At 36.5% G+C, this 19,386-nt stretch overlaps 1 protein-coding gene across 1 annotated transcript; it reads right to left on the bottom strand.

The window, feature by feature from the left end:
- Positions 1-12,337: 12,337 nt before the first annotated feature.
- LOC140763422 (LOB domain-containing protein 30-like) lies at positions 12,338-13,750 on the bottom strand. The gene is made up of 2 exons (XM_073101614.1): positions 13,174-13,750; positions 12,338-12,908 (listed from the first exon to the last, which is right to left on the bottom strand). The coding sequence occupies exons 1-2, from the start codon at positions 13,522-13,524 to the stop codon at positions 12,588-12,590; spliced, it is 672 nt and encodes a 223-aa protein (XP_072957715.1). The 5' UTR covers positions 13,525-13,750; the 3' UTR covers positions 12,338-12,587.
- Positions 13,751-19,386: the final 5,636 nt, after the last annotated feature.

The following is a 19,386-nucleotide window of genomic DNA, read 5'->3' as shown; positions in this document are numbered from 1 at the left end:
TATTTTTTTCTCAATTATGCAAACTGCTTCCTACAATAAATCCAAATCTTAAAAGAATTGTTCCGTAGCCTATCAATGGACTAATGGTGCAACCTGGGCCTTTGAGGACCTAAAGGCCGCCATGACCACTGCCCCTATGCTAGCCCTGTCAAACTTCTCTCAATAGTTCGTGGTGGAGTGTGATGCCTCCGGGGCAAGGATCAGCGACGTACTCATGCAGAAAGGAAAGCATATAGCTTATCTCAGCAAGGCCTTATTGGGAAGATCATAGCAGTTGTCCATTTACGAGTGCAAGATGCTCACCATTTTGCACGTAGTGACCAAATGGCAACCCTACCTGATCGGACGACAGTTCGTTATTCGGATCGATCAGCGGAGTCTCCCATACTTCATGAGCCAGCGCATTCACACTTCGGCATAGCAGAGATAGGTCTCCTAATTGCTAGGATATGATTATGAGCTGCAATACAAAAAGGGGGCAGAGAATAAGGCAGCAGATGCGTTATCACGGCAACCCGCACCAGCGGAGTTGGCGGCCATATTGATGCCGAATTTTCCATTCATTAAGGACCTCCAATTAGCAAGTAGCGAGCCATCTCGAGCTGCGATGGACTATTATTGGATAGAGGGTGCATCTAGGTGCTAGCAGATGATGGATTGCGCATGCGACTTATGGACCATTTCCACTCCATTTGATGAAGAAGGTGGTGATAGCACATGTGAAGGTGTGTGAGGTGTGCCAGCGGGCTAAGACTGATTCATTTACACCAGTAGGATTATCACAGCCCTTACAGAATCCAGACCGAGTTTGGGAGGACATCTCCATAGATTTCATCAAAGGGCTACCGATAGTGTGGGATGCGGGGGTACTCTGTCATATTCGTGGTGGTAGACAAGCTGAGTAAGTATGCTCACTTCTCAGTCTTAGCACGGCGAACACTGTAGAGGACATGTTTGTGCGGGATGTCAGGAAGCTTAATGGCATGCCTTGCTCTATAGCATTAAACATAGGCCTTCCTTCACCAACCACACCATTTTTATAGTGGCTACCTATGCTAGGATTACTTGCCCTCTAAGCAACCCTAGACTAAACTCAACTCAACTAGACTAACCCTGACATGACTAGACCAACCAGCTCTGGGCTAGTTCACAATAGAGGATCACATGGTTGCACTTGAGGGTTGCTTTGGGCGCGTAGACAATAGATTGGAAATGTTGGTGAATCTCAACATCCATTTTGAAGACAACCTACACGCAGTGGAAGAAACTGTCCAAGATATGATGGATTCTTTCAAGTCTCAATTTCACAAGTTCAAAGCGGAGCTTGATCAACAAAATGTTGAGAGAGTTTGCTGAGGCAACTACTTCTCAGGAGCTTTGGTTCAAAGTCAAAGAGGTCAACGATCTCAAATTGAGAGTAAGTCTTCTTGAGAGGGCTATCGCAAAAGGAGGTGGTGTCGTGAAGACACACCTAGGCCACGCTTCTTAGAGTCACGAGGATTCAATGGCATGCGCGACGTGAAGGAGGTTGAGAACTTTCTTTGGGGCATGGAGCGATACCTTAAGGCATTACGATTGGAGGACGAGGGTCAGGAAGTCTAAACCGCATCCATGTATTTCACAGATGATGCCATGCTATGGTAGTGTCAACGATTGAGAAGGGTCTTTCTCATATTGACTCTTAGGTGGACTTGAAGCATGAGTTAAAGGCGCAATTCTACCCCAAGAATGTTGAGTTCTTGGCCTAGGACTTGCGGAGGCCGAAGCATAGCGAGGCTCTTGCTGACTACGTCAAAGAGTTCACCTATTTGATGCGGTCCAACTCAAACATGTCAAAAGATAATTACATGTTCTTCTTCCTTAACGGATTGCAGCTATGGGCATACAAAAAGTTAGGCCACAAGTCGTTGAATCCCATTTCCTTCATCACAAAGACTATAAAGTCCCTATTAAATGCTCCTATCAATGAAGCGGAGATTAATTTTGATGCATATGGCCAGAGGAGTTAGGGACCTCAACACTGCCACCTCTATTGTAGAAAAAAATTTATGAGTATGAGTGGAGAAGAAATCATGCAGCCAAGCCAAAACCATTGTCGTTTAACAATGGCAATGGCAATAGTCATGACAATGACAGCCAAGAGGTCCGCAAGGAAGGTGCCAAGAAGACCTTCGAAGGATGGAACCAAGGGTCAACATATCAGCCCCAAAATGCGAAGATTTCTAATACACTTAATTAGAGTCTTTTCTTATTGCATTAGTTATTTATTTTCATTGATACGATCTCCCCTTAGGCTAAGGTTCGATCTATCCTATGTTTCAGATCTGGACATGATCTGACACGGATCTTTGGAAAGGGATCCTGAAAGATTTAGTCATCGGATCAACTTGAAGTTTTTATATGTTGTAGCCCTGGAAAAGAGCTTTCCAAAAAATCTAATTTCAGGAAAATCGAATAATGGGATCTCGAGATATTGTTTGAGAAGTAGATGAACATCAGAGAGTCTGTCTATGGATCCGTGGATAGAGGCACGAGATCCTAAATGATGATGGATGGTGGTGGACCAATGGTAATGGGGTGGCACCAGTGAATAAGTGGTGGTAGAAGGGTTATGGGAGATGGAAGGGGTTAGGGTAAGTTAATAGATAGATTGGAAGAAGGGGGAGGAGTGGGCCGCTCCTAAGGGACTAGGGTAAGTGGCCAGTCGAGGGAGGTTAGAAGTGGCGATGCCGAGAAACGAGAGAACGAGAGAGAAGAAGATGAAGGAGACTAGGGCAAAACTCAATTCATTCAATAATGATTCCATGGTTACCATCCACACCTTTAGAGGCAAACCAAATAATTCAAAAATGGTAATTATTAATCTTAAAAATAGTAGATTTTCGTCAACCGCGTTCGAACACACATTTTGTGTTATCTGTATATACAAATCTAATATAATACGATTCGAACTTCACCGATGTTCTCTCGAGCATGGATACACTTTAGGGATGTCTTTGTTTCTAGTTTTAGTGTTTAATTCTTAAAAAAAATAAGTTTTCTATATGTCATGTTCGAACGCGAGTGGAGTGCGTTTGAATGCGGGTGTGAACGCCTATATCAGGTTCACACATCCAGAGAGTGCAAATTGTGCATTTGAACGCCGCATTTGAACGCGCCTACGAACGCCAGATCGCGTTCGGCAATCTAGAGAAGTGAGAAATATGTGCGTTCGAATGCGTTCTGAATGCCTGCATCACGTTCGCAAATCTAGAGAAGTGAGAAATATGTGCGTTCGAACGCGATCGGGCATGTTCGAACGCGGTCAGCGAAAATGTACTATTTAGGGTTATTTTTGAATTGTTTGGTTAGCCTCTAAAGGTGTGGATGGCAACCATGGAGTCATTATTGATGAATTTGATTCGATTCAGACTTCACTGATGTCGTCTCGAGCATGGATTCACTCTAGGAGTGTTTTTGTTTCTTGGTTTAGTGTTTAATTTCCATGAAAATAAGTTTTCTGTAAGTCGCATTCGACCGCGGGTGGAGTGAGTTCAAACGTGGTTGTGAACGCGAGTGAAGAGTGTGCTTTGTGCATTCGAACGCCCCGTTCGAACGCACTGTGAATGCCCGCATTGCATTCGTAAATCCAGAGAAGTGAGAAATAAGTGCGTTCGATCGCGCATTAGAATGCCTGCATCGCGTTCACAATATATTTTACATGAATATATATATATATATATATATATATATATATATATATATATATATATATATATATTCATGTAAAAGATAGAAAACCTGTATTATATTTTTTTAGAATTATAAAAATATATTTTGGTTTGATATAAAGTAGATTGATGTATAAATTGACCATTAAATTGGTTGGCTCTATGTATGCAATGCATGCCATCCATATATGTATTCTCATTCGATGTATAAGCAATGCTTTTGTATTGTGTCCACTAATTGTGCAATGCTTTGGATATCTAGATGTGCAATGCTTTGGATACCGCTAGATGTGTAATGGTTGATCTCTACCTGTGCAAATACTTGAGAAGCTATGGCTATATGCACAATGTGGGAGAGGGTTTTCCACATATTATATTATTCTATGAAATCATGTCTGTAAAATATGTTGAGAATCTTTAAAGAGATATTATATATTATCTTTAATTGATATTTTAGGTGAGTACCTAATCGTAAGTAATTAGTCTATCATCTCATAAAATCATCTTTTGGAGATTATTGGAGATCACCTTTCGATTTTAGATGGAACATGCTGAATCACTCGTTGCATTTATATCAAATCTAGAAGAACTATGTCTATATAGTTACTAAAACAAAATGATCAATCTCAATGGTCACTGAGTTTTAAAAACCTATCATGAGAAGCGATATATCATGGGAGCTAGCAAACAATATTTTTACAAATTGAGTCATGAAGATTGTAATTTATAAGCTTCTAGTAATTGCATGTTTTAGTGATTAATTTCAATCCAAGTTTTACTACGTGGTTTTGTACGTAATTTGATATTTCAATAAATATTCCTATGTCTTCAAGTGTCTTTTCATGCTTTATTTTTTATGTTTATTCTTTTTATAATGTGTGGTAGACTTATCTCATTGAACGTTTATTATTAAAAAAAATTAATTAGTACCAGGGCATATATATAATGATTCACATTTTTTTCAGCATCTAAATCGGCAATATTGTTCTTGAGAACCTTCTCAACCTTGACAGAATATAGATTGGATTGATGAAATTTGTATCTATAGATCACACCTTTTGAAGTAGGGGAACAATTGAATTGGATTATTGGAGTGATACGGGCTACTAGTCCACCAATGATGAATTAGAGCATCAAACCTATCTACAGTCGCCTAGATATTTTATTTTTTTAAAGCGAAAAATCTTAGCACGGGGCAAACCTTCTTAAAAGACTCGGACTTTAGGCATTAACAACCTAAAATTAAATCAAAATAAATAAATTAGAGATAATAATGTATATGTAATGAGATAGATTAAGATCTCTTTCATCCGTAAAAACAGGGAAAGGAGAGAGACTACTATATATATATATATATATGTATATAGAGAGAGGGAGAGAGAGAGAGAGGGGTTCAATGTACTATAGCAAGCCAGCAAGCAGTACCCAATAGTTAGAAAAAGGATTTGTCAGCAAGTCCTGAAAGAGTAAAATGAGGAGAAAGAGAGAAAGAGAGAAAGAAAGAGAAGATAGCTAGTACACAATGTTTGTTTTGAGTTTGGAGCCTCACCTAGTTAATTAACTAAATATTTTTTTAAAATTTTTTCTAACCAAATTCAATCCACAATAAATAAATAATATATAAATTCTAACATAACTTTAAATTAATTATAATTTTATCAATTTTATATATTATCAATATTCTCTCTCCTCTCTCTTCCAAAAAATATTTTTCTTAATTAAACGAGCTCATCTTCACTGTGATCATAAAAAAAAATATTCGATGAAAAATTAAAATTAATTATTTAATATAATTCACTAATTAGTTAAATATGAGTTTAAAATGATTGACTTATATTTATTTTAATAAATTTAATAATAGTATTCTAATGCTATTTATGACATGTACTTAATTTTTGTAAAATAAATAATTTTATTTTTATGTTATATCAAAGTAATAATTGTACTCTTATTTTAAATCTTTTTTCATCTACCTCTAATTACACTGCTAGGGTCGATGGAAAAGTTCTTCCCCAGTCCCCTCCACCTAGTCGAGGGCTAGAGGAGGGGGAAGGATAGAAAACATCGATGACCACCGACGAAGGAGAAAACTCCTCCCTTCTATCTAGCCATAAGACTAGGGGAGGGAGGAGGGAGAAAACACCGGTGACTACCAATAGGAAAGGAGTTGGCTAAAGAGATAAAATGGGGGGGGAAGAGAAGATCGACAAACCTTAGCGAAGAGCTACTACGTTCAGTGAGGGATGGGTTCCTCCTTTGGCTCAATCCCTTAAACTCAATGTTGATGAGGCACATCTAGCTACTCAAGTTATGGTTGCTTTGTTTACATATTTCAAGATCATAAGAGCTTACCTATTCTTGCTGGGGCTAGTCCTAAAGATGGGGACTTGATCATTCAACTAGAAGCTAAAGCTCTCAAAGTCGTGCTTATTTAGGCACGGGCTCATCAACTACACAACTTGAAAATTAAATCTAACTCGTAGGTGTTGGTGAACCTTATCAAATCTCATCCTCTGGATCCTTGGAAGATTAAACATATTTTGTCTAATATTTAACATTTGTTGTCTTTATTAAATATAATTTATGTTTTTTTATGTTGGTAGAGGAGCTAATCATGTTGCACGTATTGGTTAGCTGCCTTTAGTAAATCTACTTCCTTTTTGTCTCATTGATTTGGGTTTGTCCCTAATGAGCTTTGGTCTGTTTTATTGAGGGATACTCTAGATATTTTATAAACTTGAGGTTTTGTGCCCTTTTGAGGTAACGGCTTATACCTTTCTAACCCAGAAAAATTGCAAAAAATATTAACAAATTGATATTATTTATCATGAATCACTCATATATGATTTTTATTAAGAATATTGAGAATTGGATGTTAGAGAATTTATGATTTACGAAATATCGATACAAGTAATATTAGTAAAAGTGAGATTCAAAAGCTAGGTTTCGAAGATAAGTCGAGTGAAAGAGACTATTGGATTGCATTGTTACACTATACTACCAAGTAACTCTGAGATGATTAAGAATCGTGTTCATCTTAATTTTACTTGTTAGGTTTTTTAATTGTTGGCAATTGTATACAAAATATTCTAAGTGTATTTTTTACATGTATATGAGCTTTACACAAGTCTAAAAAATCTCTGATTTGAAGAATTGCAAAATTATTGAAGCAAAGTTGATGAGATTAAGTCATACCAACGAAGTTTGAAAATCTTGGACTTTCGTGAGTACGGATAAGACTCGGATTTGGCTCTATCTTGAAGATCATGAGTACAGATAAGACTCGGATTTGGCTCTATCTTGAAGATCATGAGTACGGATAAGACTCAGATTTGGCTCTATCTTGAATATCATATATAATAATTATGAAATCCTATCTCTAGGGTGGTTGAAGAAATATTATTGAAGGAGATTTCTTGAGGCTACATCGGTTCTTCAACTAATAAGGTTCCACTCATCTACAAGAATTTAATCTTTCGTCTTAAAGGCTATCTAGACGAAAGATCAATCTCGAGGGCTACTGAGATTGGACTTCAATCATGAAAAGCAGTGAATCGTGGGTTCTAACGATCAAGACTAAGAGGAACAAAGTCGTTTGGATCGACGGGTTGTTTTGTGAGTCAGTCTTGTAATTGCTACTATCATAGTGATTGGTTTTGATCCGAGTTTGAATCTATGGTTTTTTTTTCTCGTTTTGGGTTTTTCCACGTTAAAATCTTGGCGTTTATCTCTGCTTTCGTTTTAAATATTTCTTCCAATTTTTACTTAAACGAAATAGCGATATCATTGCCTAGAGGTTAGATACATACGTGTGTCTAGGGTTTTTTCAATTGGTATCAGAGCAGGTTCTCTCACTCATTTAGAGAGATCAGATAGGCATGGATTTTCATAGAGATGGACCCTCATCTATTAGACCTCCTATTTTAGATGGATCAAATTATGGATATTGGAAAGCTAGGATGAGAGCTTATTTGAAGTCTATAGATGAGCGTGTATGGATGGCCATTGTGAACGGTTGGAGTCCACTAATGTACATGGTGAATGATGAGTTTATTGAGAAACCGATTGAATCATGGGATAAGACAGATTATGAAAAAGTTGACTGGAATAGCAAAGCAATAAATATAATTTTTAGTTGTGTTTTCTCGGAAGAATTTAGAAGAATTTCTACTTGTGAAATAGCAAAAGAAGCCTAGACGATCTTAGAAACTACTCACGAAGAAAACTTTGTAACATTTGCCTCTTCTCTACTTAATACTAACTTTGTTGTTGATACTAATAGTATAGATGATCAGGATATGTTATCAGCTGAGGAAGATGAATCTGAAATTCAAAAGGCATATAATGACTTGTACCTGGAGTCATTTAAACTCAAGAAAAGCAATCTTAGACTACTTCAACGACTCAAAATAATCGAATCAGAAAGAATTCAATTTGAGGAGAAGTACAAATTGGAGCTTGAACGTGTCAAAGATCTTTCTGAATAACTTGACAATGCGAAGAATAAAATGAATGCTAATAAAATTGAACTAGAGCGATTGCATAAGGAAGTTACATTTCTAAAAGGAAAGAACAAACTTGACGAGATTCTAAAAGCTCAGATCTTTAGAAATGACAGGTATGGTGTTGGATACACTGGTAATTCAAAAAATAACAAAACTGTCTTTGTTTCTGCAGGTATACAAAAGGAAGAATACATGAAGCCATCAACCGCATTTACAAAGCAATCCTAGATGAACCCTTCTAAACAGAACTTGAATATACAAATTAGTGAATCTTCGACGGTACCAAAGGTAAACTCTAGTCACACTCCTCGACAAAAGGTGACTATAAAAAGGTTTGTTTCGACATGCTATCATTGCGGCATTCTAGGGCATATTCGACCATATTGCAAATTTTTGAAAAAACCTACAAGTGCTTTCATTTATGGGATGAAAACAAAGGTCATATGGGTCAAGAAAAGTGATTTGAAATGTTATGTTATACATACTACCTTGAAAGCTTTAAATTCTGACTTGTGATATTTAGACAGTGGCTATTCAAGACATATGTTAGGCGACAAATCCTTATTTTCTAATCTCAAAGAATATGAAGGGGGAGTTATGACATTTGGAGATGGTAACTCATCCAATGTAATAGGTAAAGGAAAGGTAAGTACTCCAGGTGTTTCTATTTTTGAAAATGTTCTTTATGTTAAGGGCTTAAAAGTAAATCTACTGAGCATCAATCAATTTTATGATGAAGGTTATGAGGTAAAATTCTCCAAAAATGATTGTACTATTCTAGATCATGATGGTAATATTATATGTTTTAGATCTAGAACATCTAATAATTGCTATGCTGTTAGAACTTCACATAATCTGAAATGTAACAATGCAAAACATGCTAGAACTCCTATGAATACAACTATCAAACTAGGAAAAGACACTTTAGGGAAAAGTGTTGATCAGACACTATATAAGAGCATAATTGATAATCTTTTGTACTTAACTGCTAGTAGACCAGACATTGAATTTAGTGTCGGTGTGAAAAGTATGAACCTAAGGAGACTCATTTATTTGCTGTGAAAAGTATCATAAAATATGTCAGTGGCACAGTTGATTTAGGTATCTGGTTTACTTATGACTCGGGTGCTATCATATCGGGGTACATGGATTCTGTTTGGGCAGGTTCATGTGATGATAGAAAAAGTACTTCAGATGAATGCTTTTATGTTGAAAACAATTTGGTTGCTTGGCACAGTAAGAAACAAAACTCGATATCTTTATCTACTACAGAGGCCGACTACATTGTAGCAGGGAGTTGTTGTTCTCAGTTACTATGGATGAAACAGATGGTCAAGGATTATGGCATTGAACAAGATACTATGGTGCTTTATTGTGACAACATAAGTGCTATTAATATATCAAAAAATCATGTTCAACACTCGTGTACAAAACATATTGATATCCGACATCATTTTATACGCGAGTTAGTTGAAGACAAAACATTAGCACTAGAATATGTTGAGACGGAGAAACAGTTGGGTGATTTGTTTACAAAACCTTTGGATTTACAGATATTTGAGTATCTTCGTACTTCTTTAGGGATTTGTGCTTTGGACTGATTTTATTGGGATTTGTGTTCTTTTTAGTTTGCGAGTTTTTTTCGTTTCGTTTGATTTAGGTTTTCTTTTACTTTGAAATTTTCTTTGGTTTTAAGTTTCAGATTTGTCGAGAGTTTTTGTCATAAAAAAAAATTGATGCACTCCTAAATTCAATAATATACTCTTGACATAAAAATATGATTTTTCTCTTGATTATGAGTTATTATAATCAATTTTGTCATCTTGTAGTATATTGTATCAATTTTGATTTTGTCACTCCCTCGACTTCTATTATAATGAAACTAATTTTAATGCACTCATAACGTATGTGTATTCTTGCGTGAGTATGATATCATGAATTATTTTTTTAAATAGCTCACTATTAACCTTGATTTGCATAGTTTGACCTCATGCTTAGTCATCAAAAATTTATTCATAAAAGATCAATGAAAAGGGCTACAATGAGTTAGTGTGAAAGCCGTCTTGTTTAGAGTCCAGTTTGACTCAGTACATTATTTGCAAATTAAAAAAAAAATGACATATGTGAATTTTTCTTGCACATTGTTTGATTTGTACTACAAGAAAAAGGCTACCTACTTATGTGTGAAAGCCATCATTGCACCTATATGTTTCAGTAAAAAAAAATACAGGAAAAATTCCTGTCATGTTATGAAGAATAAGTCGAAAAGTGCAAAATTTTCTATACTAAGTCGGTTTGACTACTTGTTGCATCATTGTTAAATAAGAAAGTTTGTTTAAGATGATAATTTTATGTTATCTATGCTCAACTTGCATATACTTATTGTTATGATCAATCAAGATTAATTTAATTTTGAGTGATGCATTAGAATTGATTATAATATGCTTTTGATGATTTGATTGATCTGTGTATGACTTATTTCATTTTATTGTTATATTCTATGTCTTGAATCTATTTTGATTTTCTAAAAGTGCATTTCCAAAAAGATTTCTGATTTTTTTTTTAGACTTTTTACTTTAAAAAAAAGGGTTTTTTTTTCAATGTTTTCTACATCAACGGCTGCAGGGCGATACAAACATAATTTTGGCACTCCACCTGTTATCTATAAATGGCCCGTGGTTATTTCTGATTTTTTTGAATTGGGGGTTTGAACGCAAATTTTTGCGATTGAACGTGATAACTTAGCATTTTCAAGTGGAAGATGGATTTCACTTAGGATCTTCATGGTTTTTAGAATTTTTGGATTTCTTGTTTTTTTTTTTGTATGCTTTGGGCATATGTAGAATCTTGCGATTTTTTTTTCTAGAATGCCTAAAAAGCCTACAGTTACTAAGAAACCAAGGCCGTCTTCGTTACCTACCTCAACTTCATCTTGACGATTCTTCATCGTCAGTTCCCTCTGAGTTCCTAGTTTTTGACATTTGTGTCAAAAAGGAGGAGAGTGTGTAGTGTGTGGTGAGTTTAGGAGTTTACTGGTGTAGGGGGAGTGTTGGCATAGGGGGAGTTTATTAGAGTCTTTATATCTTTGTTTATAACTTTGCTTAAAGTAACTCTGAACTTTGTTTGCTTAAGTACTTTTGAACTTATGCTTGCTTGATAACTTGTGTTTGGATTGTTATTCATTTCAAGTTATTTTCACTTGATCTTGGATTGGTATATTTTTATTATTTGTAGGGATTGAAGTGCGAAATCTTCTAAACTTGTTGAATGCTCATTTTGAATTCTTTGTAATATCTTGTAAACTAGATGTTTTGTCACAAATTGTCAAAGGGGGAGGTTGTTAGGTTTTTTAATTGTTGGTAATTGTGTACAAAATATTCTAAGTGTATTTTTTACATGTATATGAGCTTTACACAAGTCTAGAAAATCTCTGGTTTGAAGAATTGCAAAATTATTGAAGCAAAGTTGATGAGATCAAATCATACCAATGAAGTTTGAAAATCTTGGACTTTTGTGAGTACGGATAAGACTCGGATTTGGCTCTATCTTGAAGATCATGAGTACGGATAAGACTCGGATTTGGCTTTATCTTGAATATCATATATAAGGATTATGAAATCCTATCTCTAGGGTGGTTGAAAAAATATTATTGAAGGAGATTTCTTGAGGCTACATTGGTTCTTCAACTAACAAGATTCCACTCATCTACAAGAATTTAATCTTTCGTCTTAAAGGCTATTTAGACGAAAGATCAATCTCGAGAGCTACTGAGATTGGACTTCAATCACGAGAAGCAGTGAATCGTGGGTTCTAGCGATCAAGACTAAAAGGAATAAAATCGTTTGGATCGACGGGTTGTTTTGTGAGTCAGTCTTGTAACTGCTACTATCATAGTAATTGGTTTTGATCCGAGTTTGGATCTGTGGTTTTTCTTTCCCGTTTTGGGTTTTTCCACGTTAAAATCTTGGCGTTCATCTCTGCTTTCGTTTTAAATATTTCTTTCGATTTTTACTTAAACGAAAGAGTGATATCATTGCCTAGAGGTTAGATACATACGTGTGTCTATGGTTTTTTCATTACTCATATGCTAGAAAAAAAAAAAAGGTCAATATAACTTTGCAATAGCTTTTATTATGACCCTGGACGCCACTACGATAGTGACTGGGTATGTTTTTGTTGTGCCAATTAGTACTACCTTAGATTCCACTCATCTCAACATAGGAGCAAGGAACGGAAGATTGTTCCGTCTCTGGTTAGCAATCGTATAGAGATATATATACACTAAAACCGCCGATGCCCGTATAGCCCGGGCATCCTCGAGAATCTCTTATCACTTCAATTTTAGCTGCATCGATATGGTCAGTGCATCATCTCATTTGGACTGTGGAAGGGACCGATGTGACGTGTCAGCCGATCTCTGCCGGTCGATCAGCTCTCTCGCCAATGCTTGGAGATCGCCGCTGCCGCCGCCAGGCGTGAGCTGCTGCCTGAGAGACCACTCGGGCTGCACCAACGGGCCGAAGAGGGCAGAGAGGTCGACGCTCATGGGCAAGCTCGTCGAAGAGGGGAGATCCGCTATAGAGAAGGGGGGCGATGTGAGAACCGCCGGCGGCGTTCGAGGGCGCGGTGGCTGTGGTGTCAGCTGTTCAAGCGTGGCCTGGAGGTAGGATAACTCCGCTTGTAGGTTTACAACCTGGTGGTGGAGAACAAAACGAAGTTGTTTTCTGATATCATTACTACAAATTCAAGAATATTCTTGTGATCTACTAGAGATAATTAATTAAGATGGAGCTGGATAAAAGTAATTAAGGGAATGTTTTCGCTTGCTTAGCTTGTGAGGTTTTCCTTTCTAGAGAGCGACGTCTCATAGCTTTGTAAAGTTTACTACGGATAGCTCCATGAAACAAAACCTAACATTTAGCTAACTGAATTGTTTTAACTATGAGAAGAGATTGAACCTGTTGCTGGAGAGCAGAGATGTGGGCTACGCAACCGTAGACAGGGTCTCGGAGCCGGGCCTGGGCCTCGTAGCAGATGGTGATGACGGCGTCGAGGCGCTTGTGGGCGGGGATATGGAGCAGAAGTTTTGAGACATTGCTTGCGCCGAACACCTTGTGGACTGCCATAAAGTGCACTGTGCCTTGCTCGGAATTGAAGTATGGCGCAAATATGCATCCGCTTACGCACTTCCTTCTTAAGAACTTGCAAGCCCCACAAGGCCCACCACCAGCACCTCCACCTCCACCACCACCACCACCACCACCACAACCATCTCCTCCTTCTACAGTATTACTACTGCTTCCGCTCATAGCGGTTATCCTAGCTTTCCTTTTATGCTGCTATATGTCTTTGTTTGGTTAGATCATGGTCTTATGGTGTATAGATTTAGAGAGAGAGAGAGAGAGAGCTTAGAAGGGAAGAAGACGGAGGATGAGGAGTTGATGTGGGTGAAATTAATTTTAGGCAATTATTTGTCCTATATGTGGAGTAAGGTGTTAGGGTCACTGTTTGGGCTTTCTTTTCTTTCTTTTGTTATTTAATTTTGGTTTCTTTGTATTGATGAGTCTTTAAAGCCACGCCAGGCAGCGAAGCCTACTCTCCCCCTCTCAGTCCAACACTTAGCAGCTTGCGTGAAGCAAACATCCGATGGAAAGAAAAAAAAAAAAACCACAACCCAGTACCTCTCTCTCTCTCTCTCTCTCTCTCTCTCTCTCTCCCCCACGCCTCTCTATCGCGCGCGCGCGCGCGCACACACATACACACATTTTTTTCCCGCAACTGCTATCACAAGCTCCAATCTCTCATCTCTATTGTGCATCTCCCGAGGGAAGCTAACATGGTTTAATTTCCTTACTCCCAATATACATATGCCCAATATGCATGCTTATTTGATATATTTATATCAAGCATTCCGATCACATTTTCACACCTATATATGCATCATATATATCCATGAATAACTCGGGAAAAATAAGAGTTAAAAGATCTATTTGTACATTTCCTCGACTTAGTTTGATGATGTTTCGGCTTGGTTCGATCTGATAGACCAAATTGGCCATGACGAAGGCTATGTATAAATTATACATTCGAAACGTAAACTTTTAAACGATAAATATGTAAATAATTCTTTTTAGACGGATACGTATGCAATATCTTATAATTTATAACGGTTAAGTCTCAGTAGCATGATTAGTACAGAGACGGGAGGGAATGTAGAAACGTGTCCGCGTCCACCTCTCTATATATGTGCAGGTGTTCCACGGATGCGTAGAAGGCAAATAATGTCACCTTATCTTACTTAAATCATTTACATCTAGGACTAAAATGCCACTGATTTTGCCGAGAATATTGGATGGGCCCTTGGCTGTTTTTTCTTTGCATTTTATTCTTTCTAGATTTTAAGGAGCCATTTAAACGAATTTTGAGCTAATATTTTATCTTCTAAAACAGTATTGTTAGGATGTAGTCATTCTTGAAAGAACCATTGTCATTTCCTAAGGGAATATCATATTTGCACGTAATAAATCATGTAGTTTACAGTACATGGATATAATATCCAAACTTTTACTCGTGTAAGCTAGTCTGCATAAATGGACTAATACAGCATAACATAGAGCATAAATATACTAGGTCACATTGTATATATAAATTAATCACTCACCGATAATTGTGGGAACCTTAATGATTAAAAGCTGATTGTGAACCATTGTGCTTTCAAATAACGCATAAAGATTTGGCGAGCATGAAAGAGAATATATATAGAAACTACAAAAAATAATTCATACGAACTATTAGAATATGACTTGGTTCTTCGCTCGCGACATTAGCTTTATTAGAATGAGTCTATTTATCAAATTAATTTTTTGTTTGAAAAAATAAAAGAACATTGCCAAAGAGCGTTTGAACATAAGGACCGCGTTCGAACGGGCCGTGCGAACGCCTGCACGGATTCACAAAAATAGATAACATGATTTGCTTGTTTGAACGGGTTCGGGCCATTCGAACGTCTACATACGTTCGCAACGACAGAGACTGTAATTTCGCATTCGAACGCGATCGAGCGCATTTGAATGCATCGTGGCAAAAATTATTGGTTTGTTAGGGTTTTTAACTTAATTGATGAGTCCCTAGGGTGAGCCTCTATAAATATATGGAGCAAACTCTAATTAGAATAGTATATGATAATTGAAAATGGCATTATGTCTTTATTTCCTTCTCTCTTGCTCTAGCTATTGGCGCCTTCTCCCACCTCCTTCCTTCTACCGCCCAAGTTTTTGGTCGGCTTCCTCTAACTCTTAATCCCCCTCTTCTATAACAACTTCTCTCTCTTCACTCAAAGGAATTAACCTAGCATCTATCTAGCCATTGAAGGACTATTAAGCTAATGTTTACCCGACCTTTGGTCACTGTACAGCCAATATCTCAAAATCTAGCCATCCAAACTCAACGATCTTAAATTTATTGGAAAGCTCTTTTCAAGGACAACAACATATCCAAATTTCAGGAAGATCCAACGGCTAAATCATATGTAGCTTTCTTCGAAATTCACGTTCCCAATCTAATCCAGGATCATTACGGATCAGATCAAGCCAGTTCATAATAAAAATATGATGTATCTTGCTTTTATCATTACTCAAACTTTGTTGTATAGATATTTATCATTCTAGTCTTGCTTAAAATGCATAAAAACACTTTGCTGCAAATTTTGTTAAAGGTATGTATCATATAGATAAGTTAAAATAACTATAGATGGAGACTAACCTTAATACCCTTGAATAATTTTTTAGATTAAGGTAAAAAATAAGAGTAGAACTATTTTAAAGTCAGAAGAGGTGATTTTAGGTATCAGCACCTAACAAATTTCTATAGTAAAATTTTCAGTTTTACTTCTTGTTATGTGCATTACTTTTGATGTCCACTAGTAGCTGCAATTCCACGTGGACATACTTTCAAAATTCAAGAATCATCCAGAAAAGATTACGTTACTCAGCAAGTTAACTATACACCGAAGAAAGAGATATAATGCACTAGATATCTAACCCAGAAAAGGATATTGTAGTATTGCTCAAGAAAAATGTAGTGGTGTTATCCTCTCTTATTATCTATATCTAATATTTCCCTATTTTATGGATAAATACTAACGTAGCATGGATCCCAAAATTGCTATTAATTTCTGGCAACTACGATCGATTTTATTTTTTGAGAGATCATTTCAAACTTCATGTTCAAGTAACGTAGCATTTATATCATATCCATATTTAAGACATCACAAATAGATGAATGGATTTTTATATATTTTGCTTCTGGGATGAGTATAGTGTAAAGATAATCTGAGAGAATTCAGGCTAGTCTCATATGAAATAAAGAAGTGAACAAAAATCATAATATCCAAAGGGGCAATTTGGTAGTTAATAGTAGAAATTGAGGACAATAGTGAGTTCTTTTCTTTTTTAAGCTAAAATGCTAACCATGTAGCTCTTCCTATCATCTGCCATACTATGTTTATGCTATTACATGACAACTATTTAACACAAAAAAATCCCAAATCGGAGATGATGAGAGGAGCTGCAAGAGGATTTGGATGGATATCGACAAATAATCTGGAATTGGTGATGGATGCGATGCAATCGTGGGGGCATATTTGGAGAGCTAGAGCAATATCGGGTCAGGAGTATCTAATTGATTTCTCATCGATGTAAAAGATGGAGGAGGTTTCCCAGCTAGGGATAATAGATTTGGAGATTGCCTAAGTGAAATTTTCACTATGGAGAAAGGATTCCACGATGATTGGAAGGAGAGAGCCAATTTGGATACGTATTGTAGGTATCACATTACACTGTTGGAACTATATTCATTTTTTTAAAATAGTTTAATCTTCTGAATTTTTGGTTATGGTTGATGATCAAACTAGCAAGAAGATAAATCTTAAATATGCTAGATTGAAAATAATGGTGAAAGATATTGTGGATATCTCAGTTCAATTAGTTGTGATTGTAAAGGGTATGGTTTTGAAATTTCTTGTGAGGTAGAAGAGACTGAGAAGAAACCATAGCCTGAGAAATACTTTAAATGGATGAAAATGAGATTTGTTCAAAACATGTAACATAGTAGTTCTAAATCTTGGGAAAGTTGGGGTGAGAAAAAAATTCACTCCGATTAAGTATTCTGCTGGAGAAGAGGGAAAAAAAAGATAGAAACAGGCTAAGTATTTGGCATAATGTGTTAATGGATTCAGTGACACAAATAGATATCAGGGTGGTTGAAGACCTGAAGGAGACATCCTAAAGAATTCTTGAGGAAAGAGTCATATACAAAAGAAGAAAATAATAACATAAAAATGAGAGAGGATGTGTCAATGAATTCCCTTGAAAAGACCACTCTAGAGGATTTAAATGAGGAACTAACAGAGGACAAAAAGTTATTATCAGAGAAAGAATGTGGAAAAGAAAGAGTGTGAATCAAGATGAGGTCTCTTTGGAGCTGGAGAATAATAATTGGGAGGATGAGATTGATGAACAAGAGAAGGCTATTAAAGAAGAACAGGAATCACACATGACTGTTTATAATGAGGAAAATATTATGGAGGTGGAACCATTGCAGGCAGTGCAGACTACAGGAGTGAGAAAATATATAAAGAAGAAACAGAGTTCAATACCAAAAGTGCCAACTAGAAGGAGCATTAGAAATTTTATCAAAACTGGATGACATGACAGAAAGATTCAGTAGAAAATTGCAGAGGTGGGGAAGGACAAAGGCTCTGGAACAAGCTAAGAGAAAGAGTAATTCAGGTATAGATCTCTTTATGTTGTATGAACTAGTCTCTATAGCTAATACTTATGGGATATATTTGGGTAACAATAATGAGGAAAGAAAAGAAAATTTAAAAATTCTAAAAGCGCTTGAAAGGGAGGGAGCTGAAAAATATATGGCGTCTTTAAGAGATAAGACTCAACAAGAAAAGGAGGGTCAGGATGGTAAAACATGAGGGGCCTGTTTTGAAATGTTAAAGGTTTGGGAGGTAATGAGAGAAAAAGAAGAGTAAAGGAGATTATATATCAAGAAAATTTTGACTTTATTTGCTTGTAGGAAACTAAGAAAATGATCATGAGTGACAGAAGTCTAAAGGCTCTAGGAGGGAGTCAGATTACATTATGGGATTATGTTCCTACAGTGGGCAGACCTGGAGGTATGTCGATTGGGATTAATGAGACTAATTTGGAGGTAATGGATAGTGTGAAATTTGCTCATTCTATGGCAATTCAAGTTAGGAGCAAAGAAAAAAGGATGGATCGAGTGGTTACTAATGTGTATGGGCCCCAAGAATGGGAAGATAAACAAATTCTCTAAGAAGAGTTGAAGACTATTAAACAATGGAATGGGGGATAAATAGGTAGTTGGTGGAGATTTTAATAGTACCATGTTTCAATCTGATAGAAAAGAAAGAGCAGGTGGGAGGAGAAAGAGAAGGCTCTTTAACTGGGTCATCAATGAGCTTGAGTTGCAGGAGCTCAAGTTAAATAAAAGAAAATACACATGGTCAAATATGAGAGAAAATACTATGTTAGCTTTACTAGATAGAGTTTTTGTATCTATTGATTGGGGGATGGCATATCCTTTAGTAGTGGTCACTACTATACCAAGGATATGCTATGATCATGTGCCTTTACTGGTGGATTCTGGAAGAGTTAGTAGAAAGAGGAACATTTTCATATTGGAATCTTACTGGTTCTATAAAGATGAGTTTGAAGGGTTGGTGCAAAAATGTTAGAACACTCTTATAGGAGATAATACTGCAATTAAGAACTAGTCTCAGAAAATTAAGAAAGTTAGACAATGTCTTAGAGAATGGAGTAAGAACATCAAAAAGAAAGATCAAGAGCAAAAGAAGATTTGGCTTGAGAGCCTCATTGCTCTAGATATTGAGGAGGAGAATAGAGCTTTAAATAAAGAGGAGGATATTGCAAGAGCCGAATTGATTTTTAATCTGAATCAGACTTATAAGGAGGAGCTGATGTGGCAGCAAAGATCCTGTCAATAGTGACTGACTAAGAGAGATATGAATACTATCTATTTTTATATGGTTGCAAATTGTAGAAGAAAAAACTCAATCTAGTTTATACTGATAAATGATATGCTAGTAATATGGACCAGATAAAGGAACAAATTATGGA

Source organism: Typha angustifolia, chromosome 7 (assembly GCF_048772165.1).
Source record: "Typha angustifolia cultivar Huaian chromosome 7, ASM4877216v1, whole genome shotgun sequence".
Classification (NCBI taxonomy): Eukaryota; Viridiplantae; Streptophyta; class Magnoliopsida; order Poales; family Typhaceae; genus Typha; species Typha angustifolia.
The sequence above is the reverse complement of the archived record's forward strand: the minus strand, read 5'-3'. Positions and strand labels throughout refer to the sequence as shown.

Coding starts and splice junctions, on each gene's coding strand:
- LOC140763422 (XM_073101614.1), bottom strand. CDS start 13,524: ATGAGCGGAAGCAGTAGTAATACTGTAGAAGGAGGAGATGGTTGTGGT. Junction 12,909..13,173: donor TCTCTGCTCTCCAGCAACAG/GTTCAATCTCTT, acceptor CTCCACCACCAG/GTTGTAAACCTACAAGCGGA.